General features: G+C 49.7%; 8 protein-coding genes across 8 annotated transcripts; 4 read left to right on the top strand and 4 right to left on the bottom strand.

Moving 5' to 3' along the window:
* Window positions 1-1000: 1000 nt before the first annotated feature.
* Window positions 1001-1923, top strand: AO090020000634 (peroxiredoxin; the record flags this gene model as incomplete). Its single annotated transcript, XM_001824868.3, has 3 exons — window positions 1001-1184; window positions 1234-1415; window positions 1486-1923. The coding sequence occupies 3 exons, from the start codon at window positions 1001-1003 to the stop codon at window positions 1921-1923; spliced, it is 804 nt and encodes a 267-aa protein (XP_001824920.1).
* A 610-nt stretch (window positions 1924-2533) lies between these two features.
* On the top strand, window positions 2534-3753 carry AO090020000635 (NAD(P)-dependent alcohol dehydrogenase; the record flags this gene model as incomplete). Its single annotated transcript, XM_001824869.3, has 3 exons — window positions 2534-2554; window positions 2604-2732; window positions 2794-3753. The coding sequence occupies 3 exons, from the start codon at window positions 2534-2536 to the stop codon at window positions 3751-3753; spliced, it is 1110 nt and encodes a 369-aa protein (XP_001824921.1).
* Window positions 3754-4053: 300 nt separating this feature from the next.
* AO090020000636 (fungal specific transcription factor domain-containing protein) lies at window positions 4054-6057 on the bottom strand (the record flags this gene model as incomplete). The annotated part of the gene is made up of 2 exons (XM_023237910.1): window positions 4054-4103; window positions 4140-6057. The coding sequence occupies 2 exons, from the start codon at window positions 6055-6057 to the stop codon at window positions 4054-4056; spliced, it is 1968 nt and encodes a 655-aa protein (XP_023092922.1).
* Window positions 6058-7432: 1375 nt separating this feature from the next.
* On the top strand, window positions 7433-7861 carry AO090020000638 (uncharacterized protein; the record flags this gene model as incomplete). The annotated part of the gene is made up of 1 exon (XM_001824871.3): window positions 7433-7861. The coding sequence occupies one exon, from the start codon at window positions 7433-7435 to the stop codon at window positions 7859-7861; it is 429 nt and encodes a 142-aa protein (XP_001824923.3).
* A 228-nt stretch (window positions 7862-8089) lies between these two features.
* On the bottom strand, window positions 8090-9767 carry AO090020000639 (uncharacterized protein; the record flags this gene model as incomplete). Its single annotated transcript, XM_001824872.1, has 2 exons — window positions 8090-9579; window positions 9647-9767. The coding sequence occupies 2 exons, from the start codon at window positions 9765-9767 to the stop codon at window positions 8090-8092; spliced, it is 1611 nt and encodes a 536-aa protein (XP_001824924.1).
* A 1012-nt stretch (window positions 9768-10779) lies between these two features.
* On the bottom strand, window positions 10780-12561 carry AO090020000640 (glycoside hydrolase family 32 protein; the record flags this gene model as incomplete). The annotated part of the gene is made up of 1 exon (XM_001824873.1): window positions 10780-12561. The coding sequence occupies one exon, from the start codon at window positions 12559-12561 to the stop codon at window positions 10780-10782; it is 1782 nt and encodes a 593-aa protein (XP_001824925.1).
* A 1915-nt stretch (window positions 12562-14476) lies between these two features.
* On the bottom strand, window positions 14477-15974 carry AO090020000641 (uncharacterized protein; the record flags this gene model as incomplete). Its single annotated transcript, XM_023237909.1, has 4 exons — window positions 14477-14896; window positions 14957-15151; window positions 15219-15587; window positions 15615-15974. 4 exons carry the CDS (start codon window positions 15972-15974, stop codon window positions 14477-14479), a joined length of 1344 nt encoding a protein of 447 aa, XP_023092923.1.
* A 171-nt stretch (window positions 15975-16145) lies between these two features.
* Window positions 16146-16800, top strand: AO090020000642 (uncharacterized protein; the record flags this gene model as incomplete). Its single annotated transcript, XM_023237908.1, has 3 exons — window positions 16146-16432; window positions 16595-16657; window positions 16722-16800. The coding sequence occupies 3 exons, from the start codon at window positions 16146-16148 to the stop codon at window positions 16798-16800; spliced, it is 429 nt and encodes a 142-aa protein (XP_023092924.1).
* Between the last annotated feature and the right edge of the window lie 1777 nt (window positions 16801-18577).

Below are 18577 nucleotides of genomic sequence, written 5' to 3'. Positions count from 1 at the left end.
AGCTTCCACATGAATTGGCCAAGAAATACACGCTCATCGAACGAACATATCAAGCAACAATGTTAGATTTTCCATAATTCCTTATCAGCAGGATCCGCATTTTCCCAGCGCGGACATGTTTAGCGACGAGTCCACCTTCGACCAGAAACAACAAGCATCAAGGGTTGATCACTAGGAGATCATCCAGCTTGAATTCCACCTCCCTCCCTTGGCCTCCAGCCCCAGATATCCGGGCGCACTCTGCTCGATGATGCGGACCCACAGGTCCCGAGATCCATAGCCCGGATAGAGGAACTTGTTGGCCCGTCGGGTTGACTCCAAGAGCTCGAGGTTGGGAAGATCCATATCCAAGCTATATCTCTTGTTAGAAGAAGAAAAAAGCGAGCCAGGATTGCTGAGGAAAGAGAGACAACGTACGGTTCATTATACTGCGGTGGGCCCCCGATGCCCGACGATTTCGCTGAGACACCGACCGTACGAACAGCAACCACCCCTTGGCCTGTTCCGCGACCTCTTCCCGGCCCAAATCCGTCGGATGCAGGCGGATCTCGGGAATGCCCATTGGTCAAGACGCTTGTGATGTCAGCTGTAACATTTCGTTTTGGTATTTAGGACTGGTGAATAGATATATTCCACTTGATACCCGGGAACGAATTTATACGTGAGGTTCTCTTGTATATGCCGTTGCTCTATTTGAAACAGAGACACCTCGAGCCGAAGACCAACTGCTTTGAGATATTGGTAGAGTCTGTATCTAATAACAGGTCCACGTCTACAATGATTGCCTTTTCTGGACAGGTGAATATACATCATGCCTGAGGCCAACTACCCACGTGCCAAGGTCGACCGAAAAGGGGATAGTCTGGGGATCTGCGACCTGACGCAATCACGCAATCGGCAATTAGCTCAAGACACCATAGTGATTGATATAATTCTTGGGACATTCTTTCCAGCTTCAACCTCAATTGACCCTCTCAACTCTTAATTACCATCCTTCACAATGGCATCTATCCTTCCTCGTGCCGGCTTCCGAGCATTCACTGCCCTTCCCCGGGCTGTTGCCCTCCCCAGGGTCTCCCTCGCCTCCAAGCTTCCCCGCGCACAGCCTCTGGCGCAGCCCATCGCTCGCCGTTTCGTCTCCAACATCCCCCAAGAGCAGCCCCGACTGCGTCTCGGATCCACTGGTACGGATGGCTAGATTGCATGAAGTTTCGTAGCTGACCATTGACATAGCTCCGAACTTCAAGGCCCAAACCACCCGTGGAGAGATCGATTTCCACGAGTTCATCGGCGACAGCTGGGCTATCCTCTTCTCCCACCCCGCCGACTTCACCCCCGTCTGCACAACTGAGCTTGGCGCCTTTGCCAGATTGAAGGGTGAATTTGACCAGCGCGGTGTCAAGATGATCGGACTGGTGAGCTAGTCGTGAATGCCATACAATGCTAAACGTCTTCCGACTAACCAATGCGAACCTTTGGCTACAGAGTGCCGACAAACTTGACTCCCACGGTGAGTGGGTGAAAGATATCAACGAGGTCGGCAACACCAACGTTCAATTCCCCATCATCGCCGATCCCGACCGTAAAGTCGCTTTCCTCTATGACATGATCGACCAGCGGGACCTTGACAACATCGCCGAGAAGGGCATTCCTTTCACCATCCGTGCCGTTTTCATCATCGACCCCGCCAAGAAGATCCGTCTGACTATGCTCTACCCGGCCTCGACTGGCAGAAACTCCGCCGAGGTGTTGCGGGTTATTGACGCTCTGCAGACCGCGGATAAGAAGGGCATCGCGACCCCTATCGACTGGACGGTCGGGGAGGACGTGATCGTGCCCCCCTCCGTGTCGACTGAGGATGCGAAGAAGAAGTTCGGCGAGGTCCGCGAGCTGAAGCCCTACCTGCGTTACACCAAGGCCTAGACGCAGTGTCCCTGTATTAAAAGCTGTACGATAAAACGTATAATAGAATGGAATGACTTGACATCATGATTTGGTGGTACTTTCGTTGCGCCTCTGGAATCTACGCGAAAATGAATGAAATTGACGAGTACTAAACTGTCCAACACTGATGTTGACAAACAACATCGAGCAAGATCGGCTCACTTATTCAATAAGGAGGTAGGGTTTCATATCGCGCTGTTAGCGCTGTCAAGGCGAGTAGTCGCCAATCCGAGTCTCTGGGCGAAGGCTTTGCTTTGCTTCATCGGGCCGGAAGGGTCCGTTTCTATGCGCAGTGAAACTGTGAAAGACCATTAGGCATACACCAACCGAGTAAAGGATCAGCGGGAGAAATTAAAGTCAGATAGAACAGCTCATAAGTTCTCCATTTCCCCCACGACCCCGCAGGTCCCAAGCTGGAGATGTGAGACCGGAACCGAAGTGTGGTTGTTCCGCCGGAACCGTGATGCCGATGAACATACTACTTATTTCAATAGGCCCTTCAGCGATTATAAGGATGCAGTTTAAATCTTCCTTTTTTCATTTCTCCAGATTCACCCCTGAATACCTTGTTTAGAGTTTAGGGAGCAAAATGGCTACAGATACTCATCCCGTATGTTGATCGATCCTGATCTTCTTCCATCCGCTGACCAGTCTCACAGACGATCAACAAAGCTTCCGTACTCCGCCCCGGCGGCTCATTTTACTATGAAGATAGAGAGAAACCTTCATTAGAATCTGATCGAGATGTGATAGTACGAGTTGTCGCCACCGGTCTCTGTGGCTCCGATGTAAGTAGCCTACCCACGCAGCCTGCATCTCAAATTCCCACAATAGCTAACAAAGGAACAGGTCCATTACTGGCAACACGGTCGCATCGGTCGCTATGTTGTTGAAAACCCCATAGTTCTCGGCCACGAGTCCTCCGGCATAGTTGTATCCCGCGGTGCCAAAGCATCCGGCATTGAAGTTGGCGACCGCGTCGCGATCGAGCCCGGAATCGCCTGCAACACCTGCAACCCATGTCGCAGTGGTCGGTATAACCTATGCAAGGACATGCGTTTTGCCGCGACTCCCCCATATGACGGAACGCTGTCCACATACTACCGCGTGCCCGTTGAATGCTGCTACAAGTTGCCGGAGCATATCTCGCTGCGTGATGGCGCGCTGGTCGAACCGCTCGGAGTTGCGGTGCATGGATGCCGACTGGCAGGGGATCTGCAGGATAAGTCGGTCATTGTTTTCGGCGCGGGGCCGGTCGGACTGCTTTGCTGCGCTGTTGCGAGTGCGTTCGGTGCGTCGACGGTCGTCGCCGTGGATATCGTGGCTGCTCGACTCGAGTCGGCAAGGAAGTACGGGGCTACACATACATACCAGATGAGCGCGGAGAAGTCTCCCGAGCTCAACGCCGATGCCCTAGCAGCTACAGCAGGACTCATGGATGGCGCTAATGTTGTCCTCGATGCTTCAGGTGCTGAGCCTTGTATCAACTGTGGAATTCATGCGCTGGCGCATGGTGGAACCTTCGTGCAAGTCGGACTTGGGAGACCGAATCTGTCCTTACCCGTTGGACAAATCTGCGACAAAGAGGCTGTGTTCAAGGGTAGCTTCCGATACGGGCCAGGAGATTTCAAACTGGCTGTTGGCTTGCTGAACTCGCGGCGGGTCCGGGTCGATGGGTTGGTCACTCATGAATTCTCTTTCTCGCAGGTCGAGGAAGCGTTCAAGCATGTTGCTGGCAAGGGGGGTATCAAGAGTGTGATTTACGGACCGGACGTCGATGTCGAAGCTGCAAAGCAAGCTTCAGTATAGTATCTCTCCGTTGGGTTTGCCATACAGTGGATATAGATCTATAGAACTGTACATTAAAAAAAGAAATCAGAAGTACTGCTCATGTCTTAACTGCCCATCCCGTCCCATGTCATATCCCATAACCAATACATCCCACTTTCACCATTTCCTAAATAAGGGTCTTCGACCCCCATTGGGACAGCGCCAGCACCGTCCCAACCATAGTCCATCGGGACTTGTACGGGGAATTGCGACTCGGTATTTTGATTGGGCGGCTGATGCGTCTGATGATGTTCGCTGGAGAGAATATTGACCGAGCGGTCATTCCCAGGTGGTAGAACTAACCAGGAATCGCATTAGCATTGGACTATCTAAGTTTGCGAAAAAAAGAAAAAACAAATAATTACCATGGTGAACAGTAGTCAAACTCTCATTCAGCCGAACAGCCCGTCCAGGATCAGGCCGGATATGATTACCCAGTACTGGATCGGACAGACCCATCGTTCCATCTAGGGGTAGTCGCAACGTATCCTCAACTGACATACGGCCCAGGCTGGTCGGATCCTGCGTGACATGATGTCCAAGTCTCGGGGGGTATCCGGTGATAGGTCCGAATATGACCTCCGACTCGCGACGGAGGAGCATTGTAACCACGTTCTTTAGAACCGTGGTACTCTGCTTTGAAAGCGCGGATCGGGTCCCGATTAGGTCTTGTAAACGGAGGATGCGTGTGATGGTCCGTTTGACGACCTGTGCTGTGTCGGAGAGGGGTTCGGAGAGTGCCATCACGACCAGCACGATGGCGGCGTTGAAGAGGTTGATTGCTAGGAAGGCGACGAGGTGGCTGTCTGTTGCTAGCTGGGCTAGCACGGGCATTTCTGTGATGCGGGCTGTGCGCACGGCTGCGTTCATCCATAGATCTGAGCTGGCGGCTTGTGCGGTAGGGAATGGGGTTTCGAATGATAGACCTGGGGTGGAGTGGCCGGAGGATGCAGCTGGATGGGATGCGGGTGAGCCGCCGTCGCTGCTGCCGTGTGGTGGTCGTGTAGTTGAGGTGAGATGGTCGACTTGTCGTGCGAGTAGTGGTCGATGGAGGACGATGAGGACGTTGTCGTATGTGAGTTGCAATGAGAGGGACTGCAACGCGTGTGCCCTCGACCCGGGTTCTCCGTCCGGGTGGTAGTCTCGCTCGAGATCTAATGCTAAATGGGCTGGGAGAGAGACTCGCCATCTTTGCAGCTCCTGGGTGGCATGTTTGACTAGAGAAGCATATGTGTTTCCGGCCAGCTGTTGCGATGTACGAAAGGTCCGTGAACCGAATACTGCTTCTAGTGCTGGGGAGGCGATCAGGTAGAGACGGTTTAGCTCGCGCTGGTATGCGGAGTAGCAGATCATGTTATTGTCGCTGGATCCTGGTGTGGTAAAGGATGGGTTCTCTAGTATGTCGGCGGGCATGCTGAGATTGCAGTCCTTGTCGTTGATTCCCAACGGCCGACCGTAGGTGATGGAGGCAAACCGGTCCCAGGTGTAGATCGTCCACCACACTCGCTTTCTTTCTTCAATGTCTCCGAATTCGCCCTGGACGGGTTCCCGATGCATGCCCAGTGCTTGGGACATTTTGATTGTGGCGCCTAATAAGGCGAAGGAGAGGTTTGGTCGACCATGGTAGACGTGGTGGGATCCGAGGAGGATGCAGGTCTGCACGGCAGTCACTGAAGGCTGGTCCATCAATTCTACCAGGTTTGCTTCGACGATCTTTATTAGATCGGCACTCCATTGTCGCCAATGATCCCTGGTGTCTTCGGTGTCGCGATTCCGTTGTGATCGGTACCAAGCTGCCATTCCGAGCATGACCGCCAGCAGCAAGAGAAACGGCTTCTGTGATGGATAGGCAGAGCCATCTTCGATGGAGCGCAGTCTTCTGCGAAATTTGGGTTCATACACCACCAGCGAGAACCAATGGATCGCATCGAAATACTCCTCCAACAGCTCATACATCAAATCCCCAATGGGTAGTGGCTGGCCCAAGATGGAGGATATGGGGAGCCGTTGGCCAGCTACAGCCGACTGCGCGACGGGCGCACTGGTACTTGCACGATAACCTGGAATAGCAAAGGTCGTTCGCTCGTCAATGTGTTGACTTCCTAGTTCACAGATCTTGCGCGCCAGCCCCATGGCCGACTCGGCCTCGCCGCAGTCGATGGCAGAGCGGGCGCTGTGCTCATCCGCCGGAAGGAAGTCAGCACCGGGCGCATTAGCGTCCGGCACTTCCACCTCATGGCGAGGACTGTCCTCACGATCCGGCGGCTGTTCGGCCGGGGGCATGCGTGGGGGTTTCGATTGACGCCGAGAATTCCTCAATGTACGTCGGGATGCCACTCGGCTGCACCCGCAACGTTGCATCCATATCAGCCACCTGAAGCCGAGAGGGAATTCTACCCACTAACTCACTTTCGAGCAGCATCTTTCTGCTGCAACGGCAGAGCCTGGCAATCCACATTGGCTCTTACACAAAGCGTGCACGGTCGGAAAGGATCGCACTGTAATAATATCAATATCCCCATCGTCATTAACAGGACCCTCAATGCCGAGGAACAGTAGGAAAATCGGCTTACCCGAGATTTATGTAGACGGCATCGTTCACACGCACTGCTCACCCGAGTCGGTAACGACGACCGTAAATGTCTTCTACTTCTTGTTGATCGTGGGCTGTCCGTTGAGACTGTTCTTGTCCGACGATCCATTAGATCATCAACTGAGGGGTGACCCGAGGCCATGGTGGGTTTATGCCAGAGTCGGATGATGTTTGGAGTTTGAGTGATTTTTGTCCCGATTTTTGGGTTGTTTTCCCCACACTTTCTTTCCATCCTCCACGGCCGAGACGCTGCTCCGATGGGTCGTTTTACGAGATACTCTCGTATTCCGGGTCAATGGATATTCTTGTTTTTTTTTTTTTTTTTTTTTTTTTTTTTTTTTTTTTTTTATATATTTTTTATTTTTCTTATTCTGTCTTTCCTCTAGTCAAAGTGAACTTGTGTACGTCTATCTTGTACATCTCCTTTCGTTAACCCCAGACAATTTACTTTTCATTGGTAGTTCCAATTCTGGGAGGATGGAAGTTGCCCTAATCAGTTGCCTTTGCCTTCCCGCAGAGAAACGGTACACTCACAAACAACGAGGAGTGGTAGAGCTTCACAAATGATGGCGTAATTGGAGATATGGTATGGAGGGACTACCAGTACTGCAACGAACGCGCAGCAAATTAGGGAATCTAGAAACAGGGTTTTGTTTCTCCAAGATCCGTTCATCTTGGGTAGGACAAAACTTCAAGACCCAGTAGGAAACAGTCGCTCACGGGGCCTCAGCTCCCATAAGTAGCATCAGTTATCTTCGATGGACAATCATTATAATGGCCGAGTCGCACTCTACCCCCTGTACCAACGACTCTTCAACTACGCCGAATGGCTGTATTGCCCTGACTGTCGAAAGAGGATACTACCGTCATGACAACTTCTTCATCAAAAGAAGTTTACGACCCAGTGAGTATCAAACCGGATACAAAGGTCTCCACATCTCCAGACTAGGCAAAGAAAGACTCTAGAACGAAGCCGAGGTCTTAAAGTTCATCCGTCGCGTCAGCAATATCCCCGTTCCGAAGTTATGCGCTGCATTCGAGATCGATGACTCTTACCTCTTGTTCATGGAATACATCGACGGCATATCCATGTCGCAATTAACAGACGAACAAAAGGAGGTGGTCAATGTTGAACTTCAGCAACATCTGGATGTTCTGCATGGAATCAAGTCCAAAAGTATCGCTAGTCCTTCCGGGATCGTTATCCCGCCGTATCGAGTGATGCGTCAATCGAGTAAGGATGCCTGGTCTCGTCTATCATCTGAAACTTGCGATTATGTGTTTTGTCTTAATGATCTTTCTCAGGAGAATGTTATTGTGGATCCCGAAACACTGAAGATAAAGGCGATTATCGACTGGGAATATGCGGAGTTTTTTGCGGCTTACTTCGATTACCCTTTTTATAAGAGGCTGGGCCCTTCTATGGCATTGGAGGGGGAGAGAGATGATGTACCGGAACTGCTTCAACTTTTGAATTCGGAGTCAACGAACTAGGCTGCGATCATCCTGGTATATACTATAGTATGCTTTACCGAGGCCTAGGGGAAGCTTTACTACGCAACATTTTCTGTTATAACAATGCAGTTGATACATGCGAGCATCCAAAAGAGGCAACTTGAAAAATCGTGAACTCCATAAATTCGTTGACCAACTCTCTCTGGCTAGCTAAAACAAGTACATGGGAAAACGTATAACACAAATATACACCACAAGAAAATAAATCTAAACAGTCTCATGATACTCAATCTGTCCCTCATCCTGACTTAGCATCTGCTTCGCCTTTGAAATGGACGTACTCTGATCTGTAAGAGCCTGCTCCATCTCAATATACCGTGCCGGTCGTGCAACGCTGATAGCCTCCGGGTTCCCATTGACGAAGATACTATGATTCTCACGGAAGAAAACATCGATATCTTCCAGCGCACGATTGGCAGTCTCAGGGTAGAAGAAGTAAACAACGGGAATGAAAGAAAAGTTGAACACAGTCCAGATAATATAAAACTTCCATCCCAAATTTTGAATACCGACTGGAGTAACCTCAACCACCATGAAATTCATCGCCCAGTTTGTCGCTGTACCGAGCGCGGCTCCCTTCGTCCGCATGCTAAGTGAGTTGAGTTCCACTGGGAGAAGCCATCCGATACCCTGGTAACTGCAGCCAAAGAACAGGTAGTAGCAGAAGAAGAAGGCGACTGCTGCAGCTGCTACTTGAGTCTGGTGGGGGTAGTCTGGTTTCTCGCTGAATCGGAGTAGGACTGTGATCATTAGGTAGCAGACTCCCTGGCCTAAGGCGCACCAGATCATGAGTTTGCGTCGACCCCAGCCGTCGATCTTGGGAATGGCTAGCGTGCTGGCAATTAGGTATGAGACTGAATTGCAGGCTGCAAGCAGTCGCGATAGTGTCTCGGATAGTTTGACAGATTCCATCAAAACAGTGGGCAGGTAGTATGAGGTGACGTTGATACCAGCCAGCTGTTGCATGGCCTGTGCCCCGGCTCCCAGTATTAGACGACGAATCACGCAGGTACCACCCTGGTCCCCGGTCTGGCCGCGTAGGAGCTGTCCCCAGGAGATGGCGTGTTCGCGTTCATATTGTACCGCGGTGATGATCTCGGTATAAGCTGCGATGACATGGGGATCGTGGACATCTTTATTCTCCAGATCGGCGATGATCTGTTGTGCATTCTCCGTTTTATCGTGTCCAATCAACCAACGAGGCGACTCTGGAAGCCATGGGACGGTGGCATAGAGGACGAAAATGAAGACAAATTGGAAAGCAAGTGGGAACCGCCATGAAGCCGGTCCAGGCACAAAGGAGAATCCGAACGTCATCCAGTTCGAAAGCGAATAGCCAGCCACGTTGAGAATCATTTCGATGATTACGAGCTTGCCTCTCCATTTAATCTGTGAAGTTTCGCCCTGCCATACGGGAGCTGTGGCCGTGTTAATGCCGTTTCCTATGCCGGCGACTACTCGACCGACGATCATTTGAGGCACACCATAGGCTGCAGTCTGTAGAACAGCCCCGATGGCCATGATCGTCGTTCCAAGTAAGATCGTCTTTTTGCGACCCCATTTTTCTCCGACATACATGGCTGCTATGGCTCCGAGTAGACAGCCGACATCGTAGATAGCCGTAATTGTTCCTATAAGACTCGCGTTGTTGTGAAGATGCAGTACATCAAGAAAGTCTTTTGTCACGATGACGCCTCCTGAAACGAGAACGAATGGCCGTTAGTGAATCACTGGACACATTAGGGAGAGGACAGAGAGGCATACCAAAAACACCCTGATCATAACCGAACAGCATCATATCCGTTGCACAAGCAACGGTTACCCAGAAGGTCAACCATCCTCCTTTCAAGCCAAAGTACGGCTGACTGAATCTACCCTTAGTCATTTCGGTGCACTAATAGTATGACACAAGTGAACAATATGAGCACACTTAGGGATACCTACCATACACGTGGGGATCCGTGTGTGGTTTTATACTAATCTACAATACCCCAGGATATACATCCCCACTCTCCAACAAACTGTAACCCAAGACTACATAGTCACTGTAGCCCCACAATTGCGAACCATTGAGTGGATTATCACTAGACACTAGTCTAGAATGATAGTCATAATCCGGAGTCGAAACCTGGAGTAGTCTGCCCATGGGGTTGAGTGTGTTCGGTTCCGCCGGAACCTGACCTTTCGATGATCGGTTCCGGTCAACATACAGTTCCGCCGGCGTTCAGGCAACAGGACAGGGACAAAATAAACGCAATGATCGGCCCGTCCGGTTATGGGGTAATCGTTATATCTATGAGCGATTTTTATCGTAGTTCATGTGCGCGTCATAGTCACCGTCGTGGAAGATGACGCTTGTGGAGGGACGGCTCGGCTTAACCATATTGATTAGGTGAACGAGGTGATCATGAGTTTATTTCCAGGGAGTTTCCCTTCAGGTATCAAACCTGGTCATGGATACGAAGTATTCTTTAATAGACTTTGGAAGTGACGTTTGGGCACACTTTCACATCGATAACCTGGTCTCCGGCGGCCGGCGAGGTGGTTTGCCGGGCTCGCCTGTTCTCGGCTTCCCGAGTCGATCGCCAGCCCAGAGGTCCAGCGGTGGTATGCCGTTTTGAAGAATTCACGAAATGTACAACCAGATGGATTACTCTGAACTAACTAGGTTTTATAATTATTAACTCGACCACAGATTTTACTTTCCATGACATCGAGCTCATATATACAAGCAACCCTTTCCCTACCCCATCACAATATCTTACATTAGACACGCTCAGGCCAGGCTTCAAACAGGCCCTCGGAGACAGTAACATTGCTGAATGTCACTTCACCCGCACCGTTGTGGAAGAACTTGATGTCAGTCGAGTTCTTGTACCAGGAACTGCGAAAGATTGTTAGCCAATGCCTTGTTGTCGACCATCACAGAATACATACCGAGCCCAAGTACTCAGGGCAAAACGTCCATTGGCATAGATCTCGAGGACAGAGTTATCCACAACGACCGTGAGGTCCAGAGTCTCAATTTCCTGGGCATCGCCCTGCAAATCGAACAACCGGAGACGTCCAGACTCATTGGTGCTGACGATTCCATTGGTGGTCTTCGCGGCAGCACTGGTGTTGCTGCGGTCGACGATGATTGACTCATTGGAGAACTGGTAGTAGATAGTGGTGCTTTCGAGGTCAGACGACAGCACTTGGAATCCGGCCTGGAGATCAGAATTACGGGCAGAGCGAGGGAAAGACAGCTGGGCGGTCAGGACGTGGAACTTGGTGGTCGGGGAGACCTGGAAAGGCACGAGGCCAGCCTCCTTCGATGTGCGCTCGGGCTCAGTGATCTTCGGCCCAGACATGAGAGCTTCACGCGTCTCCCGAGCAATATCAATTCCCAGGGTCTTCAGCTCAATGCCAGACTGGCCACGCTCTACGCGCCAAGATGATCCCTCTTCCCGGGCAAGCTCATTATCAACCACGTTTGAGATGGTCTTGATGTGCAGCTCGCGAGGAAGCAGAAGGGTGCCAACCCAGTTTTGTTGCGAAGTGGGGTAACCCTTGGCCTGCTCGAACAAGTCTCCGGTCAACCAGACAAACGAGATGAAACGGTCGGGGGCGCCACTCTTTGTGGACACCTGAGAAGTTGCGGGCAGAATATGACCAGCGGCAGCATAGCCAGAAGCACCCCAGTCGAAGACACCGGCCATAGTTGGGGTGAAAGTGACATTTCCGTTGTTAGAGACGTTGCCAGCAGCCCACAGCATATCGTGAATGGATGACACCTGGGACACAATAGGAGTTCCGGATCCCTCAGTACCCAAGGTCATGAACATCTCACCATCGACGCTGTACCCTTCCTCGTTCAGACCGAAGACGTTACCGGTCTCGAAGTTGAAGCCCCATCCTCCTGCCCAGTCGCCGTTACCCCAGGTCGTGTTGACCTTCTCCTGCCACCACAAGCCAAGATACTCCCAGCTCTCGAGGCTCATTTCCTTCTGGTCCTGACGATAGAGGAACTGACCAGGGCCATCTTCGTGGACACCACCAGAGATGGCTGTGTACCAGGTACCCGGGGCGCTGTCCGCGGCAGCGTCCAGCTCCGGGCTTTGGAAAGCGTAGGGGTCACGGAAAGCGGTCACATCGCTGTCGGACGGAGGGAGGGGAATGACCGGTGGACGATCGAGCTTGGTAAAATTGCGACCGCCGTTGGATGTGACGGCCAAGGATTGCGTTTCGGCTCCTGGGTTGTAGGGGATTGACCAATGGATAGGGAGTGATGTGACGGAGGTGTAGAGTAGGGTGGGCTTGCCGTCAATTCCCTTAGGGATTACAGAGCCATCAAAGACCGCTACAGGATCATTCTTGCCACCAGGCATGATGAATTGACTTCCGTTGGGATTCAGATCACGGAATCTGACCATATCATCGGTCGTAGCGCCTGCGATACCACTGCCATTGTACAGGAAGCCAACGTGGAACAAACCGGTGTCAGGATCAGTGTAATGACCACACGGGTCGCCAATTCGGCCGTTTGGTGGGAGGATATGAGCTCTAGGTCTCCACGTGTCATACAGAGAGCCATTGGCCAAAGTCGAAAGGTTTGGGGGAGCTGCGTTGTAATCGATGGCGGAGGCAGCGTAGGCCGCCTGGCTGGTGACCAAGGCACTCGCGGTTGAGAGCTTCATGGTGACGTGCTAGAGGAGCGAACGAACGGATAGCAAAGCTCCAAAAGCGCTGTCGGGGAGAAGATTTAGCGTTTAAGTAGTATTTTCAATTCATACTACATCTCGTTTGCTCTCGGTTATTGGCCGAGGTAATAAATGAGGTATGGGCCGCATGCGGGTTGGGGCCCCTGGAGAAGGTACATAATGTCGGCGAAACACCCCATTCCACTATATCCACGGGGTAAACTATGCACTGTGTTCTATTTACTCTGTACACCGTTCATCAATGAAAAGAGCACGTTGGACGCACTGCGCGCAATTCTCCGAGGATCCTCCATTTCCCCGAGAGCTGGAGATCCAAGCAAACAACTTTTCCCGTCGTAGTAACTGAGGAGGGGCAAAAACTGCATCATGGGTCCGCCAAGTGGTTTTCTTCCTTCCTGTTCCTGAAGAATGGTGGATCAAAGATCTTGGTAGGCTCCTCAACAAATCTTGGAGCGAACTAGTAACACATCTAGCTGTTTCTCCAAGAGGAAAGCTTCTCGTCCGCCGGAACGAGAACCATGCGATTGTCTCATCGTTGCGGGGGATTGATGGTCAGATTCCGCGGGGTTGTCTGATCAGGAACGATTGGATCAACTGCTGTGGCGTCTAGTGTATGTATCAAACCATACCTGCATGTCATCCATAGGGATACATGCAACTAAATGTCATTCGGATGATCGTGTTCGGGGCATCTGCCGAAAACCCCGGCACGTGAGACCTGTTTGCGCTGTTTGATCTGCCTTCCCTTTTAGGAAACTTCGGGCATCAACGCCGTCTTTCCACTCTTGGAAATCCTGATCGATATCCACTTCGTCTGAAGACGGAAAAATCCGAAAGTATATCCATCCAGTGTACGGTTATCCTAATTTCTGATACTGTAATACTTTAGATGCTATTGTCATATCCTTTATCGTATAACCGTTGACCCTTAGCAAATAGATGATAGATCTTACCCTATTTAAAAGCATACATGTTGGTGATCTTCCCTTTCCTAGGCTCATCAGGATCGTTTGAAGATCGTCATTGTTGATACATAACGAGACGCATTCGGAGAAACTAGCCTTATGCTTGGGTCTCCACAATTTGCCCGACTTGTGGGGATTATCATTTTGAGCTGACCTTCGTTTATTGCCAAAGGGAGGGCCAAGGGGAAACCACGCAAACTATCAAATCCCATGACTGCCTCATAGAGAAGAAACCTTAATACCTCCATGTCTGGAAGGACAGCCAAGATGTACGGAGTATAATCGTGAGACACAAGGGAGCTTCTGAAGGTATTTCCATACCCTCGGGGATGAAGTATACAATTAACATCGGTTAGTTTTTACAGGCTACAAGAAGACAGCAGCCCTTTTTTCTCTTTATTACTGCTACCACCCATTCTTTATTCACTACGATGTTTGATGGTGCTGCGTAAATAGCCGGCCAACTTTCTGTCACATTGATTATATTATATAAAGCAGCTATTGTTTCCCCCGTCTCCGGGCGAGGGACATGGCGGAAGAGTTACGCAATAAGATCAATAATGAACATATATGGTACTTTGGCACGCAGGAGAGGATCCGTAATAGCATCTCTAAAGTTCTCCTAAGGTATGTCGACCGATGCTAGCTCAAATGTTTACTCTCTGGACCCAATGATCAAACAATACTTGAAACCAGATTACGAATCTCTTGCGGGCTGCAATTGCAATAGCTTGGCAGTTATCTGATTACCAGTAGAGACGTAGTCAGTTCTAATAACGGGCTTCGACTCGATTTGTTTCTGACCTCCGAGCTAGCTCTCTTAAGTACAACCTTGGCCATCCGCTACTTGTTCCGAAAACCCCATATACAATTTCCACCGAATGCTCACAGCTCAACTAAAGCTTGCCCTCATCAACTGTACTTTGTTATGTGAGAAATGGCCGACTTGTCTCTATGATAGCGATCTTGAGTAGAGGAATAATATTCCCTAGCTCACTACCCATCACCGTATAAAGTGGACATACCAGAATATGATCGACTTGGTATTTTCCTGTGTGCCCCAAGTTTCCAAGGATGTTCAACGCCATATCCAGACTTTTCTTGACAACTTGGGAGCAGAACTTGACTTGTCCAGGGAAAAGTGTCTTCGCCTTCTTGTTAAGTACAAACTCGACTGCCCAAAATAGACCTCGGCCTCGAATGTTGCCTACCAATGGAAGAGGTCCGATTTCCTTTCTCAGAAGAGTCTCCAGCTTCTGTCCTATATACGCACAGCGCTCAATGAGATTATCACGCTTGATTATCTTCTGTGCTGCGATAGCGGCAGCGTATGCTAGAGGATGAGCCTGTCATAAACAGAATTAGACTTTTTCTTCCAGCCTTAAGTGTTTCATGAACAAGAATACCTGGAAGGTATGACCATGTGCTAATCCACCGGACCCAGAAGATAGCGCCTGGAAGATCTTCTCATGCAGTAAGACTCCAGATAGAGGCACAAATCCTGCCCCGAGAGCCTTTCCAATGGTCTGGATATCGGGACCTCGGATTCCCTCTTGTTCCCATGCATGCATAGTGCCAGTCTTGCCCATTCCGCAAATGATCTGATAACACTTAAGATGATCCACAGCCAAGTATAACCTTTCAATCGGGTTCACGAAAGTCACTAACCTCATCCAAGATCAGTAGAACATCATATCGATCACATATCCCCCTGATAGCTTTGAAATACCCATGCACAGCAGGCAAGCAGCCCAAGGTTGCTCCACTAACTGTTTCAGCAATGAATCCAGCCACACGATCTGGCCCAACTCGTAGGATCTCATCTTCAAATTGCCGGGAAAGTCGTTGAACAAATGCCTCGTCTGATTCGTCTTGGTCTTTCATGCGATAGGCATAACAAGGATCAACAAAAGAGACATTGGGAGACATGAAGTCCTGATAAAACTCCCTGCGCGATTCATGACCGGAAACACAGAGGGCTCCGATTGTATTCCCATGGTAGCTCTGTTTTCGCGCGATGAAGTTCGTCCGGCGTGGCTGGCCTCTCTCATGTCAATATTGAACGGCTAGCTTCAAAGCAGCATCGGTGGCTTCACTACCGGAATTGACAAACATCGCTTTGGAAAGACCACCTGGCTTATGTGCCAGCAGCATATCTGCTAGTTGCTCTGTTGCATCATTTGTATATGGAGAACCGGAGTATGCATAGGCTATGTCGTTGCGGAGATACGCGTTAATCGCATTAAATATCTCTGGCTGGGAGTGTCCAAGGCATGAGACTGAGGGGCCGCAGCTTGCATCGATCACTGTTTTGCCATTTTTGAGCATCAATCTGATTCCATCTCCGGCGAAAATCTTTGAAGGTCTCTCGGAGAAAGACCGGTGGAGAATGTGGGATGAAGAAATGAACTCGTCGATAGTCATCTCATCGTAGTCGGAGATGGGTAACGACAAAATCGCAGGGTAACTGCACAAAGCATTCGTCACGACTCTTTTTCTTTAACTCTCGTACCTAAGTCCCAAACTATATAGCCCCAAAGTCTTCTGACAAATTACTTCCATGGGCCAATGCACGAAACAGACCTACCGAGCGAAATGGAGAAAGGTGATCAATCTACCCTTGCCTACCGCGATCCCAAGCTGCCAAACGTCGCAGAAGACCTGGTTGTCTTGAATGTGCTAGATCTTGGCTGCGACGAGCGCCTATGGGTACCTCAAGCCCCAGATGTCTGGTTCCGGCCTTTATGTTTCAATGTGTCTCAGGGATATTTTGTCAACATTTTGCGCGTGAGAAAGAGTGGCATTCTTTCTCGTCATCGGCACACTGGACCCGTACATGCTACCATCCTACGTGGCCGCTGGCATTATCTCGAGCATGACTGGTAGGCCGAGGAGGGTGGTTATGCCTATGAGCCTACGGGGGATATTCATACCCTGGAAGTCCCGGATGGAGTGAAGGAGATGGTTACGCTGTTCCATGTTACCGGTGCATGTATTTATGTCGACCCCGATGGAGTTGCTTTGGGTATTGTGGATGTGTTCAGTAAGCTGCAGGCTGCCAGGAAGCATTATGAAGAGGTTGGGTTGGGAGCCGATTTTGCCGATCAGTTTGTGCGATAGAACTGCTTTTGAATGAAGGTTGTTTGATCAAGCCAAAATAAATGTTTATAGCATCGAAGAACGCGCACTCAGTCAAAGTAACACCTCCAGTCTCTCAGTTCCGATACATCAAAGCCCCAGTATTCCATGATTTGACTTCATTTGATTTCTCATATGGCCATTTTAGACACCTTTCTGACAATTCTTGTAGATATAACTAGTGTACTTGACCTTCTAGCGTAGTGTTCCTATGATATCATCCAAAACTCTCCAACGAGCTTTGTCAAGTGGGTCAAACTTCGAGGTCTCAGCCGTAATAAAGGCCAATAGATTGTATCCTATACTGTGTCCTAATTCTAAGCTTCATAAAGTTCGAATTCTCAAAACGTTCTCAATCCTTCTTGTTCCCCGAAAGCCGATCAATCTCACTATGTGTCAGCCTCTCCTCGAAAATTTCTTCTGCACTGACTTGAATCGAGTCGAGCACGCGAGGAGCTTCCCCAGGGATCCTAGGTCCCCGATACTTTCCCCTCTTCGAGAAGATATAAACAGCAAACACAATACCATCAAACCAACCGACACGACAGAGACATAGTTCATATTCTCTTTCGTGACAGGCCTCACCGAAGGCAGAAAAAAGACAATATACAATAAGGCGACCCACGCTACCGAGATAGCCGGCATCGAATGCTCGATATTATCGAATCACGAGGGTTCAAGAATGTAGAAGTGGCGCCTTCGGTCTTGGAGAAGTTATGGAGTCTGCAAATTGCCAGGAGGACGACTATGGAATCTGTGCAGGTTGGCTGGCTTGATATTGTGCGATGGAATGGTATTGAGCTTTCTTTAACATGAGATCCGTACAGCTTTCACTCCGTTTTGATAATTTGATAATTAAGTATCCTTGTATGTTGTAACTCGAATTCTGCTGCTTTCGAGAAGATTTTATGTTTCTATTCTTTACAAGGCTTAAATCTCTGAGGACATATTATTGCCTATCTCACGATGGCAGAGGACGTTGTGTGATGAAATGAACAGTATCTTGATGTTTTGACTGACGAAAACTCTTGTACGTAATGTAGCCACCTAGAAATTGCTCTCATTTCCCTTCAGGCGCGACAGTTTGGTTACTCCACTCCAAGACCCTTTCTCCTACCTTTTACACGCTCCTGCGAGCTATCTTGTGTTTCCTCTCTCGAGCCTCGACCTGTCTGTCTACCAGATTGCCTATCGGGCATTACCCCCATTGCGACTTGACTACTTGACGTAATCCCAGAGCGAGGCCCATGCCACTCATAAGCGTAGATAGAAATGTATGGCAAGCCGTCCTATTAGATGACTATATTCTCCATTACTAGCCGGATATTTAAGTACCACACTGACCTCATAGAATCGTATATGCCGCCTTATTAATAGGGCCGAGAAGTTATATACATAATATCCCAAAAATGGCAATAGGAATTGGGAAGCATGTAGGTAGTCGCCTATAATTATTGATTAATGCCTAACCTTTATCCTCGAGCAAACAGAAACAAACACCCATTAATTGTACCTACGAGATTAATGTCCAAGATGTTCATGGAAGCTCAGCTCAGTCCACGGTTCTGCGCTGGTTTACCCGATCGGGTATGGTCGGGTGTAGCCCAATCGGTGTTTGACGGGGGTTTTGCCCTAGTTGCTGATGGGTAGTAATAATCCCTACGTGACTACTGCAAGAGATGGAAGGTATCTAGTACAGTTTAATAACTCCAGACTACCGTTTGGTTGAACTACCGCAGTAATTATGGATTCTCGAGCCAATTGATCGTCGATCGGAAGGTTACGATGCACACGTGAGATTAGCAGTAGAGTTAGCATGAGGAAGAGCGAAGCTCAAAGAAACGGCACTTCGTTAGTGGGGACACTGCAAGATGTTCCTCTCAGCGGGA

Source organism: Aspergillus oryzae, chromosome 6 (assembly GCF_000184455.2).
Source record: "Aspergillus oryzae RIB40 DNA, chromosome 6".
In the NCBI taxonomy this organism is placed as follows: Eukaryota; Fungi; Ascomycota; class Eurotiomycetes; order Eurotiales; family Aspergillaceae; genus Aspergillus; species Aspergillus oryzae.
Note: the sequence above shows the minus strand (reverse complement) of the source record. Positions and strands in the feature narration are given on the sequence as shown.